Below are 16,591 nucleotides of genomic sequence, written 5' to 3'. Positions count from 1 at the left end.
GTCGCATACAAAATGAAACTCAGATAATAAAAATAAAAAGAAGCAAATAAAACAAATTCACATAGGTCCCAGAGCAATATAAGCACTTGCTACAATCTTACAACATTTGCGAATTTACATTTACAGGTAAGGCACAGAAAACCATACAGTGGCAGCTGTTTGAATAAACAAAGCCAGAGAATGTGAGAGGAAGATTTGTGATAAACCTAAGGCATACTTTAAGGCTTAACGTATACTTGCTAATGATTCCTAAAATTTTTTATCTTTACTCAGACAGATGCACAACACCGCAGTGAGGGAATTTTCTTTTTACTATATTGTGTTTGTGAGATTAAATCAATATTGTAATCACAATGAGAACTTCTGTGATTCATCTAGACAGTGAAATAACTGAAAACAGCTGTTCTGCACATTATGTGCATTATCAGACATGAGATAGGGCATTATGTACAGCGGGAGTTTCCCCTAGTTGTTTGTTTCTCTTTGAATTTGAAAGCATGTCATGAGTATTGTTATTTTCCTACGGGGTAAGGACCTACTATGGTCACATTAAAATCAAGTAGAAAGATTTTTTTCACAGCCAGGTCAAGGATGCTTGTTTTCATTGATGAGTGCGGTTTCTTTTATTGTCTGGCCTCCAACAATACTTTGTGCTGATGGTGCATGATCTTTATCGCCCGGACGCCTGTTTGTACAGCACGAAAAGAGAGGATTTGGCCTGAGGTCGCTACTATAGTTCATTCTCTGATAGGGCAAAATGAGCCCTGTTCTCTGCCATGGTGCCAACTGATATCACAGTACACAGTTCTACTTAAATGCTACAAAACATGAGCAAATCTAAAATGAAGATATGCAGAATCACATTGAAAAAGACATTCAACATGTGGTCTTTTTTGGGGTTTTTCCTCACTAACTCAGTTCTGGCTGTGCTACCTGGTATATAAACATGAAAAGGAGAGAAATGCTCTGAAATTGATGCACATCTCTCTTCACTTGAAAGAATCCTGTGTAAATGGATGCATAGATGAGGTGTTATGAGGGTTAAAGGCCTTGCACAGAGTCTAAACCTCTGAATGTGCAAAAACAAAGGTATGCTCTTCTCAACCTGAAAATTGACTTTTCTTCCTCTCCTCAAAGAGCTGTATACCTGTAAATGTACCGGCACTTAATCGTGTGGTTTGTGTATGTGAGAGCCCTCTCCCCCAGTGCCGTGTGCAGCCACATGCTGCATTTGCAGTATGTCGCTGTCTGAATGGAAATTAAAGTCAGCGCCTAACTACAGCAAAATTACTGATTTGCAGACACACAAGTATATTATAACTCTCTTTCCCCTGGCTACTCAAACCCCATGTACAAATGTCTAATCCTCCATTGTATATGATTAAAACTCTTTCAATAGAAAAAGATGTTTTTAAAAATTGAACATGGATTTTCATCAAGTAAAAACATTTCCCCCCTGCATGTGTCCTTTCCACATTTTTTAAATATAAGAACACGCTTAATAAAAAACCTACTCCTCCCCTCTTTAACCTCTACTTTTTATATTTCATTTTTATCACAAACACGCAGATTTTTTGTCACTATGTAGAATTGTTGCTTGTGTTTCAAAGGTTTTAATCTATCCCTGTTGATTTTGTTTTTCATCCATTGGTTTTTGACCAGCCTGTTCAAGAGTGTGCGTTGTCTTGAGTTAGGTGTGTGTGTGTGTGTGTGTGTGTGTGTGTGTGTGTGTGTGTGTGTGTGTGCGCTCTCTCTTATGTTGAACTTTTGGTGTGTGCAGGTGTACATGTGCTCTCTCTCTCAGGTTCATACGGTGAGATCGTCTGACCTGGCCCTGCTGCTGGCTTTGCTCAGTCGGCTCAGCGGTCTGGTGTCTTCTATCGTATCCATGGCCTCCATCCCTGCCCTCTCGCCTTTCACTGCTTCCTCTACCTCCACATCCTCATCAACAACCTCCTCCACTCTCTCTGCTTCTACCTCGGCCAGCTGCACCTTTTCTGCCTCCTCCTCGTGTAGTGTCACCCCCGCTGTCTCAGTGGTCTGGGCATAGGAGGGCAGAGTCTCATCATACACCTTAGAGATGTCCCCCATGGGCAGCACCTCCTCCACCTTCTCCTGCAGCCCCGGGAAGGGTGGGGCCCCTCTGCCAGCCTCCATGCCCACCTCAGCCAGTGGGTAGAGGTGAGTTATGGGAACTTTCTCCTCCTCCAGCAGCTTGTAACCTTTCGCTCTCTGCAGGGAGGGCACAGCCAGGGGGGGCAGGCTCTTCCCTTGTGGCGGCAGGGGGGCCGAGCCCTCACCTTGGGCTGGGGCGGGGGCCGGCTTGCGAAAGACAAAGCGAATCTTCTTCAGGCCCAGGTGACTGATCTCCACAAAGTTGAGGAAGAGTGAGACACAGGCGACAGCCAACATAAAGATGATGAAGACGGTCTTCTCCGTGGGGCGAGACACAAAGCAGTCCACTGTGTTGGGGCAGGGCCAGCGGCTGCATTTGTACAGTGGCAAGATGCGGAAGCCATACAGGAAGTACTGGCCCACCACGAAGCCCACCTCAAACAGTGTCTTGAAGATGATGTGGCAGATGTAGGTCCTCAGCAGTGTGCCCTCCAGCCGGAACTTCTTGCTTCCCTTTGTGCTGGTCTCCTTAGTGGTGCGGACACTTCCCTGGTCAGGTGCTAGAGGGAGACGCTCCTCGCTCAACTCCTGCTGCCGGCTAAGTTCTGCCTCCTCTCTCTCTTTGCGTTTCTCCTCCATGTGGACATGGTGCACAGCATGACCCACATACACCAGAGATGGTGTGGACACAAAGATGATCTGCAGCACCCACAGGCGGATGTGGGAGATGGGGAAGGCCTCGTCGTAGCACACATTTTCACATCCGGGCTGCTGTGTGTTGCAGACATAGTCAGACTGCTCATCGCCCCACACGAACTCCGCCGCCGTGCCCAGAATGAGGATACGGAAGATGAAGAGCACCGTGAGCCACACCCGGCCGATCACCGTAGAGTGCTCATTAACTTCCTCTAAAATATTACCCAGAAAGCTCCAGTCACCCATGATCGGTCCGTAGCACTGCAGAATGAAGGGTGGGGTAGGAAGGGACACAGAGGGAGCAGACAGACAGGGAGGGTGGGGTAGGCAGGACACAGGGGGAGGGGAATAGACAGTGGCAAAAGTAAGCAATGTAGAAAAAACTCCAAAACCAAACATATAAGCCATAATTGTATGCTACCAAATGTGATTCTATTAGAAAACCTGAAAAATGGGAAACCTCTAAAGAGTTTTTGAGTCCATTCTATTCCCATTAAAATTAGATTTAAACATTGAGTCGAATATTAAATAAAACATAAAAAAAACTTAGAAAGGTATTGATTTTGTCGTTACACTATTTACGATGTCAAACAATAAAAATGGCAAAACCAAAAAATACCTTGCTCTAGCTCTTTAAAAAATTCCACACAAAAATTCCCCGATTAAAAAAACGATAAAGAAAGATCAATAGGTATCAAATAGTCCCTGCTTCTGTAAGGTATGATATAGATTAAATGTAATCAAATGGGCAACTTGCCACAGCTGCGGCTCCGGCGAAGTTGAGTCCTGTCCCGTTCTCTTGGCACCCGGCAGGGAAAAGTGAACTTTTTTCTGTCCTCTTTCCCACCTAAAGCCCCGTCCTTGTCGCCCCACTGAGCAGATGTGAATGAATCGGCTCTGATGGTTGGTTTTTAGTTTCCTGCAATATTTAAGCTTGGAGCCAGACAGCTTTTATTTGCCGGGCGACGTGTGGTGACGCAGGAGACAATAGGATCAACAGAGCCAGAGCAGGGATGTATGGGAGCAGGCCTCAGGCTCCCACACCAACATGGACACCGTACGGCCAGGGCACTGAGTCCACAGCAGAGCAGTCCAGCTCCATGTATGCAATTCCCTCACATATATGTATGTAGAAGCACAGATACAGTAGATGAAACAACAACAGCAGCTGATGTGCCTCAAGCTGCACTGCCATGCCTAACATTAGAGCAGGGAGGCAGGTCAGTGACAAACTATCAGCTCAGGCAGGGATGAAGGAGTGTTTATGTCCTCCTGAATTAACACTGGACATTGTTGTTTATACAGCTATTCAGTATAGGCAGCAGTAGGTTCATTTCAACTATGGGTTTAAAGAAGATAAATTCGCTAATGTTGAGGAAAATATTTTCTGGTTTTGTTTAGAGGAGGAGGTTGTCCGTTCTTTATGCATGGGCTTTGCAAGACCTCACAAATTCATATACGCTAAATCCTTGCACGCCACAAAACTACTAAATAAGTCAAAAAAAAACGATTTGGATCATTTTCACAATCAGATTTTCAGATGTTTATATCTGCAACAAAATTCATAAATCACTGACAAAACATTTACTAGAATAAAACTGGAGAAATCAGAGTAAATACTGATTAAAATAGTCCATCTTGCTTTCTTTTCCAGGCTGTTGAAACAAAGTTAGCACATCAAAATTAAACAACAATGGCAATTGTTGATCATCTTTACACCAGAAAGTGTCAGGGTTTTATTGGGCCATTTCATGCAACATTTATATTCCTGATGTGTTGTACAAAACAAAATTCCACTCACTCTCCACTCATCCCAAATCACTCACATATTCTGTTTTCCTCATGAATATCTTCGAATCTGCCAACCTCAATAGACAAAGGAAGAATACCAAAGAGGAGATGTGACATGCGATTCAGAGGCATACTTTTGATTAATAAGCCGAAATGTCCTTAATTGTGAGTTTTGTTTTGTTTTTTTGAAAATCCCATTTAAGCATTTTATTTGTGTGTTATGTAACAACACATTTATTTAAACAGTGCGGTTTTTGCATCTTGATTCATAAATCCTCACTTGACCATCACTAGTGTTATCAAACGTGAGTTTTAACATTGTAGATAACTGAGTCTCCCTCTGTGTGCGGTTGTGTGCGTGTATCATCATATCTGTGTCACTTAGCTGGAATGTGAAGAATGTGAACCATCGAGTGAAAGCGCACGCTGAAATGTCTCTATTATTGAGGTTAGTCAAACTTTCCCGGCCCAGGGAAGCAAAACATTCAGTAGCAGTCTTTGATCTCCGATTCATTCCACAGATGTTTGAATAGAGGAAAAGCTACCGCAGAGCATAAAGAGGGCTGTCTAAATATCTTAAATTCTCATTATAAAATCTCCTCCAGGTTTGCACAAATGCAATATTTCGCCTCTAAAATATTAGAGATAAATTGAATGATGACAAATGTGACTTCTTCTTGGTAGCTCTGATTTATGACAGTCAACTTTATGATGAGCCACACGGGCAGTTTTTTTTTTTTTTAAGATTATTTTTTGGGCATTTAAGGCTTTTATTTGTATAGGACAGCTGAAGATATTATGGGGGAGAGAGAGGAGGACAACATGCAGCAAAGAGCCACAGGTCGGAGTCAAACCGAAAAATTTAAATACATAGTTTGGTGTAGGTAAAGAAATGAACACACACAAGCACAGCAATCTAATTCCTATGCACCTCGATAATTTTATAGAACTGTGTAGAACTGTTTTTATTTTATTTTTATTTTTTTGGAAAAAAAAAAAATAGCCAATTGATTTGGCTATTTATAATCACCGTAATATAATCAATAAAAATAAGTAATACTTTAATAAAAAAAATAGTTGATTAACAATTATAATATTTTGAATAGGATGATACACATATGATTTACATTTTAATTCATTATATTTAGTTTTCTGTAAGATTAATTTGTTCTTATACCTATCTTTAAAAAAGTCAGTTTTATAATAACTAAGTATAGGTTGTAAATTGTACCAAACTTAAAAGATAAGAGAAACTATACAGTACATTAATATGTATTCTAATATGTAGACATTATACGGTTTGGCCATTAAAGTATTTCTCTGTTGAAGATATTTCCCCCCATAGAAAATCAATCTCTGCAATTGCAGTATCTAACAGGTGCATGCAGCTGTTCATCAGCATCATTAAAAACTAATTTGAACATAGTTTAGAGGTGTTTGAGTATTGGAGGTTTACAGGCGCTTCCTTAATAGTATTACTGGTGACTTGTTTGTTAAACTGGGAAACGTTCTGCTCTGTCACATTTTTAAGAAAATGTTGAGAGTTTTAAATGAAAAAATGTGGCTTTATTAACATCCGACAGTTTTGCTATGTCCATATGTTTTAGATGAGTCTGTCAGCCAATGGGGAACAGGATGTTGTTACATTAGAATACTACACATTGTGTTGAAATGCAGAACTTTTCAACAATGTGATTTATTTGTACCAACATTTAATACTTTCATTTATAAACCACACTTGGACTTTGGAAAAGTTTATTTGAAGAAAGCTTTTGTTTGTCTGTGATCCAAACTGTTGAAAACGTGTTCTCCCAGTAAACTACGGATGCACCAAATTGAAAGGAAGGAACAAAACAATTACATGGCAGTCTTAAACGAGACAGTTTGTTTACACTCACACAATTCATTTCCCTTTGCACAATCTAATTTCCAGGTTCCACAATTGTTTTATTTCCCCAGGACCCAATGAAGTTTGAACAGTGCTTTTCGTTGAAGGCTAATATGCCTTCAAAACTGATATTTCTAGGTTAGAACAAAAACACATATATAATGCTTATATTTAACATATTTATATTTAACCTGTTGTTAGAAATTAAAAATGTTTTTTGTTTAGAGTTAGTGTTTAGTCTGAATGGAAAACTTGTGAACTGCACAAATGAAAGTCTAATGGTTTGCTGCTTTTTAAGGCAGTACGACCCACAGCCTCTATGAGGTTTTAAGGAATCTGTCCGATAAGCCTACTTTAAATGGATAATATAGTTTATAATAGGAAATAGCAACATTTTTCAATTTATAAATAAAAAGGGTAAAGAAAGAAACAGCATATTTTATTCATTCAATGTATTTTAATCAATTCCTCATATGGACAATGGAGGTGGCCTCATTCTACAGGCCACATGTAACCTATATCAGAGGTCGAAATCTACAATCATTAATCAATAGAAGTCACCACTCCTTTTATGGATGTATCTTCACTCTGCCCATATTATTATTCCCAACCCTCGCTGTTTCTCAACCAATAGCATTGTCTGTCCTAGGTGACATTACTGGGCTGGTGAACTAGAGAGTCCACCTCTTGATGTCTGATCTCTGATCTGTGGGTTAGTGGCAGATTTGGCCTCCACACTGAGATTCACTGATCCCACAGCTTTTCACAGATGGATGATGTAATCTTAGAGCAAATAACCAGTGTGATGCAATATCTTGTTAAATGTCCCCAAATCATTGTCTACAGTTTCTCTCTGAATAACATGACGTCCAGGAACATCAGTGTGTATGTTAGCTGATTGGATAGCTAGAACTATATATATATATATATATATATATATATATATGTGTCTCCATATATCCAGGAGCAGCTATATCTTCTCATTTAAAAATGTCCCCAACAAAAAAGCCCAAATACTCGCTCTCCTCTGGGCCCTGGATGGCACATGAGCTCAGCCCGTTGGGTCGGAGGATAGAGCTCTGTTCAGAGCTCTGTGGAAGTATCAGGGTGTATCCACTGAGCTGGGGGACCAGGGGACTCCCTTTAAAGAGCTGTGTGTTGGTATAGTTGATGCTTGCATGCTAAGCCCTACGGTGGGCCCGTGAATGGCACCGGGATTTTACACAAAGACATGATGTCATGATGCAGGGTGCGGACTCTATTGAGCACGTGCAGTGAGGCGTGGGGCCAGATTAGACCTCCGAAGCAGGGCACCAACTGACCGTTAATCAGAATGCTAACACGCTAACAAACATATCGTACGGCGATCTGCCTACGGTGGGATGGTGCCATGCGCTTCCTGCTCACAGGGCCTTTGACAGACAGGAAGTAACTGAAATCTTACTAGTGTAACAACCTTATCAATGTGATGCAATTTAAGACACACATTTCACCTAACAATGTGCTTTATGTGATTGTGACACGTGGTTTGTTTTGGCCTCCTGGTAACCTCTCACACGATGAACATCTCCCATTGCTCCCTAAAGGAAAAACACCTTTCAGGAAGGAGTATGTTTTTTTTTTTTTTACTGGACATAACCTCTTTCCTTTACTCATGTCCTATATAATGATCATGTAATGATGTCCTCTTCAAAACAGATGTATACCTTCTGATCTACACCTAAGGTACAAGGTAGTTTCTGTTTGAGGGTTCTGGATACAATCCCCTGCAGCGGTGTTTCTAGTTTGGCCACATCAAGGGATCATGTCTTTGTTGCAGCACATGGTTGGTCTGTCTCTTTCAATCTACACCCTTCTCAGGACAACAGTGGGCGTTATCAGCAACAAGGACTGCAGCACAGATGGAACTGGCCATCCCAAACTGCATACATGCAAGCAAACTTTATTCACACGGCACCTTTAGAAAGAGAAGTTACATATATGATATATTTGCACTGCTGTGCTAGTGTTCATTCAGTTGCTGTTGACAGTGTGTGGGCTCTTTCTCTCAGCTCTGCTCAGAGGATAAGAGTGAATGCAAACTCTAATGAAAGGCGGGGAATCACTCTGACTTCAGTAATCTCAGTCTTTTCATCTGATGCTTACAACTAACTAATATTAACTCTCATTTTAAAGGGGGCTCAAAATAATTGCTTGAAGTGTCTGAACCTCCTTTGCGTTAGTGGACAGGCTCAAATATGCTGGTTATAAATCCTCTGTTGGGTAAAATATTCCCCCTATCAGCTTCAGTAGATTATACAAATTAAGTTTAAAGTGTGTAATGCATGAAGACCGCTGTATCTTGTGACCTCGGCATTTTTAGCTGACAGCAAAACCCGTTTCACAGTACATCCTAAAAAGTACAGCAGAAATGTACTGTACCTTTCAAGACTGTATAGCAGCTGGAGCAATACCTTACATTAAAGAAAATGACTGGCATTACTCTAGATTTTTTTCTTACTGCTAACAAATGTTAAAAAGAAACAGGTCACATAGAACCTTTTTAGAAAAGAATCTTTCTCTAAAACAGCTGGGAGCTGTAGTTTTTTACAGCAGATACGGAGCAACATCAGGATGAATTTATTGTCCAGTTTCTATCCACCTGATCCACGACCTCTGTTTTGGTCTCAACAAACTCCTAAGGGAAATATCCAGCTCTTTAGCTGCTAAATGCTCCACTAACATTTTGTGCTGGGCATGTTGTGTACAGTGGCTTTTTAGCAATGGTGGAAGATGTATTCAGATCCCCTACTTAACTAACTAACAATCACAAAATGATTTACGGCAGGAAGACAGCGCTACAGTTACACATTTTGACGGGTCACAGATTACAGCTGAACACCGTAAAAGTCTTTGTTAGTGTATCCAGCCAGGTAAAAGGTAGCAGGAGATTTCTTTTTGTATTTTTATTTTAGTTTAGAAGTTATTTGTTGCAGTTATGGCTGATAATGGGGCAGGACCATCACAGGAAAGAAGGAAATTAAACGAAGTAAACGCTAAAAGGGAGAGAGACAGACGACGGGCAAAAGCCGTATCACACTCAGTGGAGCTCTCAACAGATTTAATTATTCTTTTATATGTCCCTGAATTGGCCCTCAGGTATGTAATATGTCTATTTCATTCATGAAATAACTTTACAATTCGTGATGTGGTTGTACGTCAGTAGCCAACATTAAATTATGCCCCCCTTCCATTTAGCATGGACGTTTTATCCCTTTTAGTCCGTGTTTGTGTTGGCTTACTATTTTCTTTTCTCTTGTCCCCCTGTACTTGTGTAAAGCGCCATTGGGTTTAATGAAATGCGCTAACTCAATAATATACAGTGAGTAATACAGCACCGTAAAGAAAAGACCTTTATGACAGGTGTGGTAAAAACACTACCGCTTTTGTCCAAAGCGGCCGCTAGAATCAACACAAAGTGAAAGTTGCATATATAGCCACTTTAAGTATCAAAATTAAAAGGAAACTCATTCTGCAGAAAAAGGCATTAATGTGTATGAGCCAATTTTGACTACATTATCGGGTAGTTTAATGACAGTGATGCATCATATTCTATAAAATCATCTTATTTGTAGCGTTTTCAGCTTTGTGACGAAGCCATTTCCAGCTGATCCATGTTTTGGTTTTTTTTCCAAGTAGTTTAGAGAATTTTCTCAACACACTTCATCCTTCAGTTTAAAAAAAAATTCTAATTCAAAATCAAATTTGGAGACACATATTTTTCACTGAATAGGAAGGATATGAAAAATTTTAATCTGAAAAGTAGTATGCAGTGCTTTTGTATTGAGATATTACTACTTTTACCTGATTCAAAGAATTATTTATTATATTGTATTATATTTATTTTATATTATAATAAATGGATTTGCATTAAATTATAGTGTTCAAAATTGACATGACCACACAGCATTTTGAGGAAAACAAAACTCATGTCTCCAAGCTCATGTGCCCAAGCGCTTTCTGTGTCTTTTTTCTTGCTCACTATTTTAATTGTCTGTGTCATACATAGTGTCACATACACAGAAAGGAGACATTCACAGTGGGTTTAAAGAGATGGTATCAGCGATGCCCTTCACAGATACAACGTGACCTGGGGGCAGCGCTGAGTCCCATGACATAGCACATCATTAAGACTTCAATGGCATAGGGCTTACGCTTAAAGACAGAGATCCACTTGTTTCTAAACACTTGTTTGTTCAGTGTGCAAACATGAGTCCATACATATTTGTGCCCAAATGTGTGCCATCATTTGTCTTTGTGTTTTAGTGACCTACTGCCTCATTGACAAAGCCTTCATTTTTCCTCTTTTCATGAGTCATCTGTTTAGAGCCACTTCCTTTTGTTTTGAATAGAGCTATTAGACGTCAAGATACCAACAATTTACCAAGCAGCTTTCCTTTGTTACACAACCACTTTTACACAGACCTTTCTCTCTCACTTTCACAAGTGTGAACATTCTTCTCCGGCAATTTCTCATTTCCTCTGAGAGCCCAGCAGTCGTTTATTTCCTGCAATGGTGAGAAAGTTTGAAACTATTCGCAAAGGCATCCAAAATTCACTAGATAAACAACGGTGACACTGCGGCTACTCGCTTCAGTATAAGCCAACAAAAGCTGGGTAGCACTTTACATTATGCCACGGTAATGACATGGTAATAGTGGGGTAACAGTGTGATAATAAAGAGGTAATATATAGGTAATAATATGTAATTACCAAAGTAATAACTGGGTAATACATCACAGTAATAAGATGTAATACTGGGGTAATAAGGTGATAAGAAGGTAACAGATGTAATAACATGCAATTACCAATGTAATAACTAGGAAATGGTTCGATGATAACCATATGTATATCTGGGTAATGGTAATACACACGCATGCGTCTACATGCATGTGTGTTCCTTTAAGAACTGTAGGACCTTTGCACCATGGGATTTAGTCAGGAAGTTGAATGTGAGCAGGACAGCCTCATGGTTTGTGTTATCATCTCTCCATACTATCTGCTTCAATCTTTGACGTTCCATGCCTTTGGTAGCATTCTCGGTATGTGAAATAGATGCTGACATACTGTTCTGATATCTTTGTTAATTATTGTCGGAAAGTTTTAAGTGCAATATGTATATTTATATTGTTTATCTTTATATTAATATTATATTATCATTGTATAATGTTTGTGACTCATCAATATGTAAGTAACTGGTCATTGTATTTCAATTCCCGGTTTCACCCTTTCTAAGTCAAATAAACTGAGTTATGACGATCCCAGTCTCCAGTGCTTAATGGTGGAAGGTGTCGAGCTGCTGGTCAGATTGCACAGGGTTACATGCATGCAGGACAAGACACATTTCATGGTAATGTTAGAACCCAGTGTCAGAGGGGTATGCAGCAACAATTTTGGCACCCCCCCCAAAAAAAAAAGTGCCGGACATCATCATGTATGGGCTTTAAATAATAAAGGTTTATTTTAAAGTATATCAGCGACGTTAACGGTTGCCAAATTGTGACAATTGGAAACCTAATCATCACCCCTGATTGATGTGATTTGAGTGGTGAGTAGCTTTCCATCTCTGTCTGCACTATTTCTTCCCCCAAAAAGGACACAGTGAATAGGTTGGTCAACAGAACTTCAAACCATACTGGACATTTAGTTTTGTGTGGTCTAATAGAACTCCTACCTGATGTCATCACTGGTCTCATCTCTACCTGATGTCATCACTGGTCTCATCTCTACCTGATGCCATCACCGACCTCATGTCTGTCTCATTCACTCCTTGCCTGTGTTCTTCTCCACTAAGACATAATGTCAAACAAACATTATGTAATAGATTTTATATATTGTATTAGTTTTTCCATATCAATAATATTAAGAAATGAATCTGTTGGTATCAAGTGGCTCCCCCTACACTTCCACCTAATGTTAGACCTACCTGTTGCCTCCCCCTGTCTTTCCTGATCCACCATCCTCACACCTTAATGAAATAAACTCACTGTTAAATATAGCAGCCTAAATTAAATTCTTAAATCAGCCTAGTGATGGCATCAGATAAGACAACTATTATACAGTAAGGTTGTGCTGCTGTTGAAATTACATTCACATTTTGTATTTTAAATATTTATATATTTTTTTAATATTTATTTATTTTTCTTCCTGTCATTTATTGTGCATGCTACCTTATATTTACCAGTTGTTATTTTACCTTAATAAAATTGAGATATGTCATGCATGGGATTGGTACCATAGGGTTTAACCAAAATCTACATGTAGCTATCAGCAACATTGGTTTGCATTAAGCTAGCTGTAAACCCCACTTTAGCTGCTAGTGTTAGCAAACACTAGCTAGTCTGAGAACAGTCTGTAAACATGAATATTTGCAAGCCTCCAAGTTTGGCAAATCTATGCATGATTCAATGATAAACCAGAGTTATAGCATTAGTTATTTTTTCCAGATTCTTGTCATTTATTGTACATGCTACCTTATATTTATCAGTTTTCAGCTCAGCAACCTTGGTTTTGCATATTGTAAGCTAGCCATACACCCCACTTTAGCTGCTAGTGTTAGCAAACACTAGCTAGTCTGACAACAGTCTGTTAACATGAATATTTGCAAGCCTCCAAGTTTGGTAGCAAATCTATGCATGATTCCATGGTAAACTCCCATTTGGCTGCTACATTCCCAGTGTTAGCAAACGCTAGCTAGTCTGTTAACATTAATATTTGCAAGCCTCCAAGCACAGACGTCACACTTTAAATCCTACCTGTTGCCTCTCACCATCCACTTATTTAACTGCTGTTGCATCCCTGGAAATGTTATCTCCTTTTCCCTCTTTCTTTTTCTATTTTTAGCCCCAACATCTGTTTTGCTTTGCTCTTTTTCCATAGACGGCAACTTACTACTTGTACGCTCGTACCTGCTCACTCAGCACTCACGGCGCCCACCCGTTCCCTCCCCTCCCCTCCCCCTCCGACTTCTATGTCAACATTCTATGATTGAATCTTATGAGACAGGGCGCCTACTCTAGCCTGTTAGTCCTCTAAAATGTTATATAATAACATTGAGGAAATATAGAAATAATTAAGAAACGCACAACAGCAGCTACATATTGAAAATACCCCAAAAAGTTTTTTGTTGTTGTTTTTTTTACCATCGCTTTGGCGCCCCCCATGGTGCTGCACCCCTATGCGCCGCATATAGCGCATACCCACTTTTTGCGCCACTGATTAGAATAACAGTGGTGCAGAGATTACCTGGAAACTACCAGAAGCATTTCCAAGTAATCACTACACCTCTGTTATTCTAATATTACCATGTAATACAATAGATATAGGCAGTTTTGCATTTTACACCACTGATTCATGGTTATTACACAGAAAATACCAGATGTGTTTCCAGGTAAGAAGTCCTAAGATTAAACAAGTATTACCTTGAAACAAAAGGGATATATTTGGAGCATAAAGGGTGGATGAATTTCAGCATTATAATATGGTAATTACCAATTTTAAATTCCAAGAAGTTTTATCTAATTTGGAAGGTGTTACGCTGAGAGTAGCCTATAATACTGTGAAAACGTCAACATATATTACCCCATTAATATCATGTTACTACAATATTAATATAACTGTATTACCATTACCCAGATATACATATATATATATGTATATGGTTATCATCGAACCTAGTTATTACATTGGTAATTGCATGTTATTACATCTGTTACCTTCTTATCACCTTATTACCCCAGTATTACATCTTATTACTGTGATGTATTACCCAGTTATTACTTTGGTAATTACATGTTATTACCTATATATATTACCTCTTTATTATCACACTGTTACCCCACTATTACCATGTTATTACCGTGGCATAATATAAAGTGCTACCAAAAACTGGTGAGAGGATTGATAAAAGCTGCACTTTAGGAACTTGACCCTGTAATCTTAAACTGAGACAGAAATGTACAGTATGCTAGTCAGAATGCGTTTAAATACATGCTTATGTGTACTCACACGTATGTACAGACACACTCATATGAGGTACATTGATGCACACACACACAGAGGCCCTACAACATGGTCCCAAGCCACTGCATTGTGTTTTTGAGGGCAGAGTTCTTGCCGCCCAGCTGGACTTAGGTTCGACCATTGTGTTCAGGAGGTCAGATTTGTTGAATTTGGACCAGCCCACTGTCCCTCCTGTGCTCAACTGCTCACACAGACGATAGTCTCATGGGACAGGGTCGTTTAGAGCATGGAAGTATATAACCAGGCCTGTTAAACACACTTTACTACAGGAACTGGTGCACAAAACAAAAGTTTAGAGCTAAAAGAGTAAAATGCGTCATTATGAATAAAAAGTGGTGTTCAGAAATTAAAGTTTGTTCCTCAGTAAATATTTTTCACCGGCTATTGTATGACAGTTTGCTGGAGAGTTAAATACAGATTGATCGTTGGTAAGATTACAAAAGAAAGCGGTGTATTTAAATGGTGAGGAGATTGGACTGTTTGGACTCACTACCTGCATTTGTGCTTAAGGTTTCCCCTTCCATGTCCTGCTACAAAACAAGCACACACCACCCTCCTGTGTCTGTAAAAGGGACTCAGTTGTTAAATGGTGGCCCCTATTGTCTTACAGTATGCGCACATTCAGGTGTGTGAGTCTGGTGTTCAGATCTTAAATGCATGTGATGTTTCTCCAGGGAAGTTTGGTGAACACATGTTTTGATTTAGTGCCTGCCCTTTCCTGGATCCTGTAAGCAAGATTTGATACACCATCAAATGTAACCACCAAATAGTAACTTCAAATTATTAGAAAAAAACGGTAGAGTTTAAACAGTACCTGGTTGGTACCTGTTCCCCTGTTTTTATAGGGAAAGGGGTACATGGGGCCTGATATTGTGAAAGCACTCCCTGCATACTCACTCATTGACACGTTCAGTAACTCATGCACCAGCCAATGTAACAACTTGTCAGGACCATCTTAAAAATGGCATGATGCCTATCATCCCGTGAACAATACTTTGTTTAGTTTGTTTTAAGCTGTTTATTTATTTGTGCTTTCATTGTAAAATTCCTTTCGATCCTATTTCCTGATCGTGTTGTTGCTAATTGCACCAGCTGGGTCTTGTTGACAAATCAATTCAATGATTGTTTATTGCTGCCACCTGTGTGTGGTCTGATGTCAGTATAGTATGACAGTATGCTGGAGAAGGGCTCAGCCCAAAACAGTACTGCACATTAAATATTTTTTGTAAAAGTCATAGTGTGCAGACTTTTGAGTTATGAGGCTCTTGCACCAATGCATTACACTCAGAAAAGAGAAAGAAAAGAGTTGAGCGTGTTCGTCACATAGGATATTTGCTACAATCCCAACATTTACGATAGTGCCCCTATCACACTGTGCCGAGCTCACTGTGGGAGGACATTTTGGGATTTGGAGACACTTACAAACAAAAAAAAGAAATACTTAAAGTTGTTTGTTGGTTGCTTTTTGGTTTATTTGTCAGTCAGCAGGATTACGGAAAAACTACTGACTCGATTTTCATTAAACTTGTTAGAAGGTTGTACCATTGGCCAAGGAAGAACCCATTACATTTTGGAGAGGATCCGAATTACGAGGGCAGATACATAAATCATTTTTTACTTTCATATGTGTTGCATTCATGTGATGTCGGAATAATCAGAAAAATTCATTCTTGACTGGGAAAATTCACACTCCATCCACATTGTGAGAAGCGGAATGCTTTGGCAGAGGGCTGCACTCTCTGAGTGCCCTTCTAGATTTAATTAATTCTCCTATTTTCTATATTATTTTGCCCGTCATTATTTTGACTGCTTTTATTTTGAAGATTCATCATGTTTTGATTCTGTATTTTTAATATACTAGTGTGTGTTCATGTTGTAAAGCAACTTAATTCCCTTTGCAACTTTCGTTCATAAAAGTGCTCTATAAATATAATGTATTATAATTATTAGTTTATTTATTAGTTGTGTATGCCCCAAGGCATCTCTACAAAACAAAAGAGAGCCAACAACACCTGTAACATGTTGGTCTCATACTGGCAG

The 16,591-nt window shown here is 39.4% G+C and overlaps 1 protein-coding gene across 1 annotated transcript; it reads right to left on the bottom strand.

Annotated features, from left to right (window-relative positions):
- Nucleotides 1–1,709: 1,709 nt before the first annotated feature.
- Nucleotides 1,710–3,057, bottom strand: gja8a (gap junction protein alpha 8 paralog a). The gene has a single exon (XM_078262054.1). It carries the CDS (start codon nucleotides 3,055–3,057, stop codon nucleotides 1,807–1,809), a length of 1,251 nt encoding a protein of 416 aa, XP_078118180.1. The 3' UTR covers nucleotides 1,710–1,806.
- Between the last annotated feature and the right edge of the window lie 13,534 nt (nucleotides 3,058–16,591).

This window comes from Sander vitreus, chromosome 11 (genome assembly GCF_031162955.1).
Source record: "Sander vitreus isolate 19-12246 chromosome 11, sanVit1, whole genome shotgun sequence".
Classification (NCBI taxonomy): Eukaryota; Metazoa; Chordata; class Actinopteri; order Perciformes; family Percidae; genus Sander; species Sander vitreus.
Note: the sequence above shows the minus strand (reverse complement) of the source record. Positions and strands in the feature narration are given on the sequence as shown.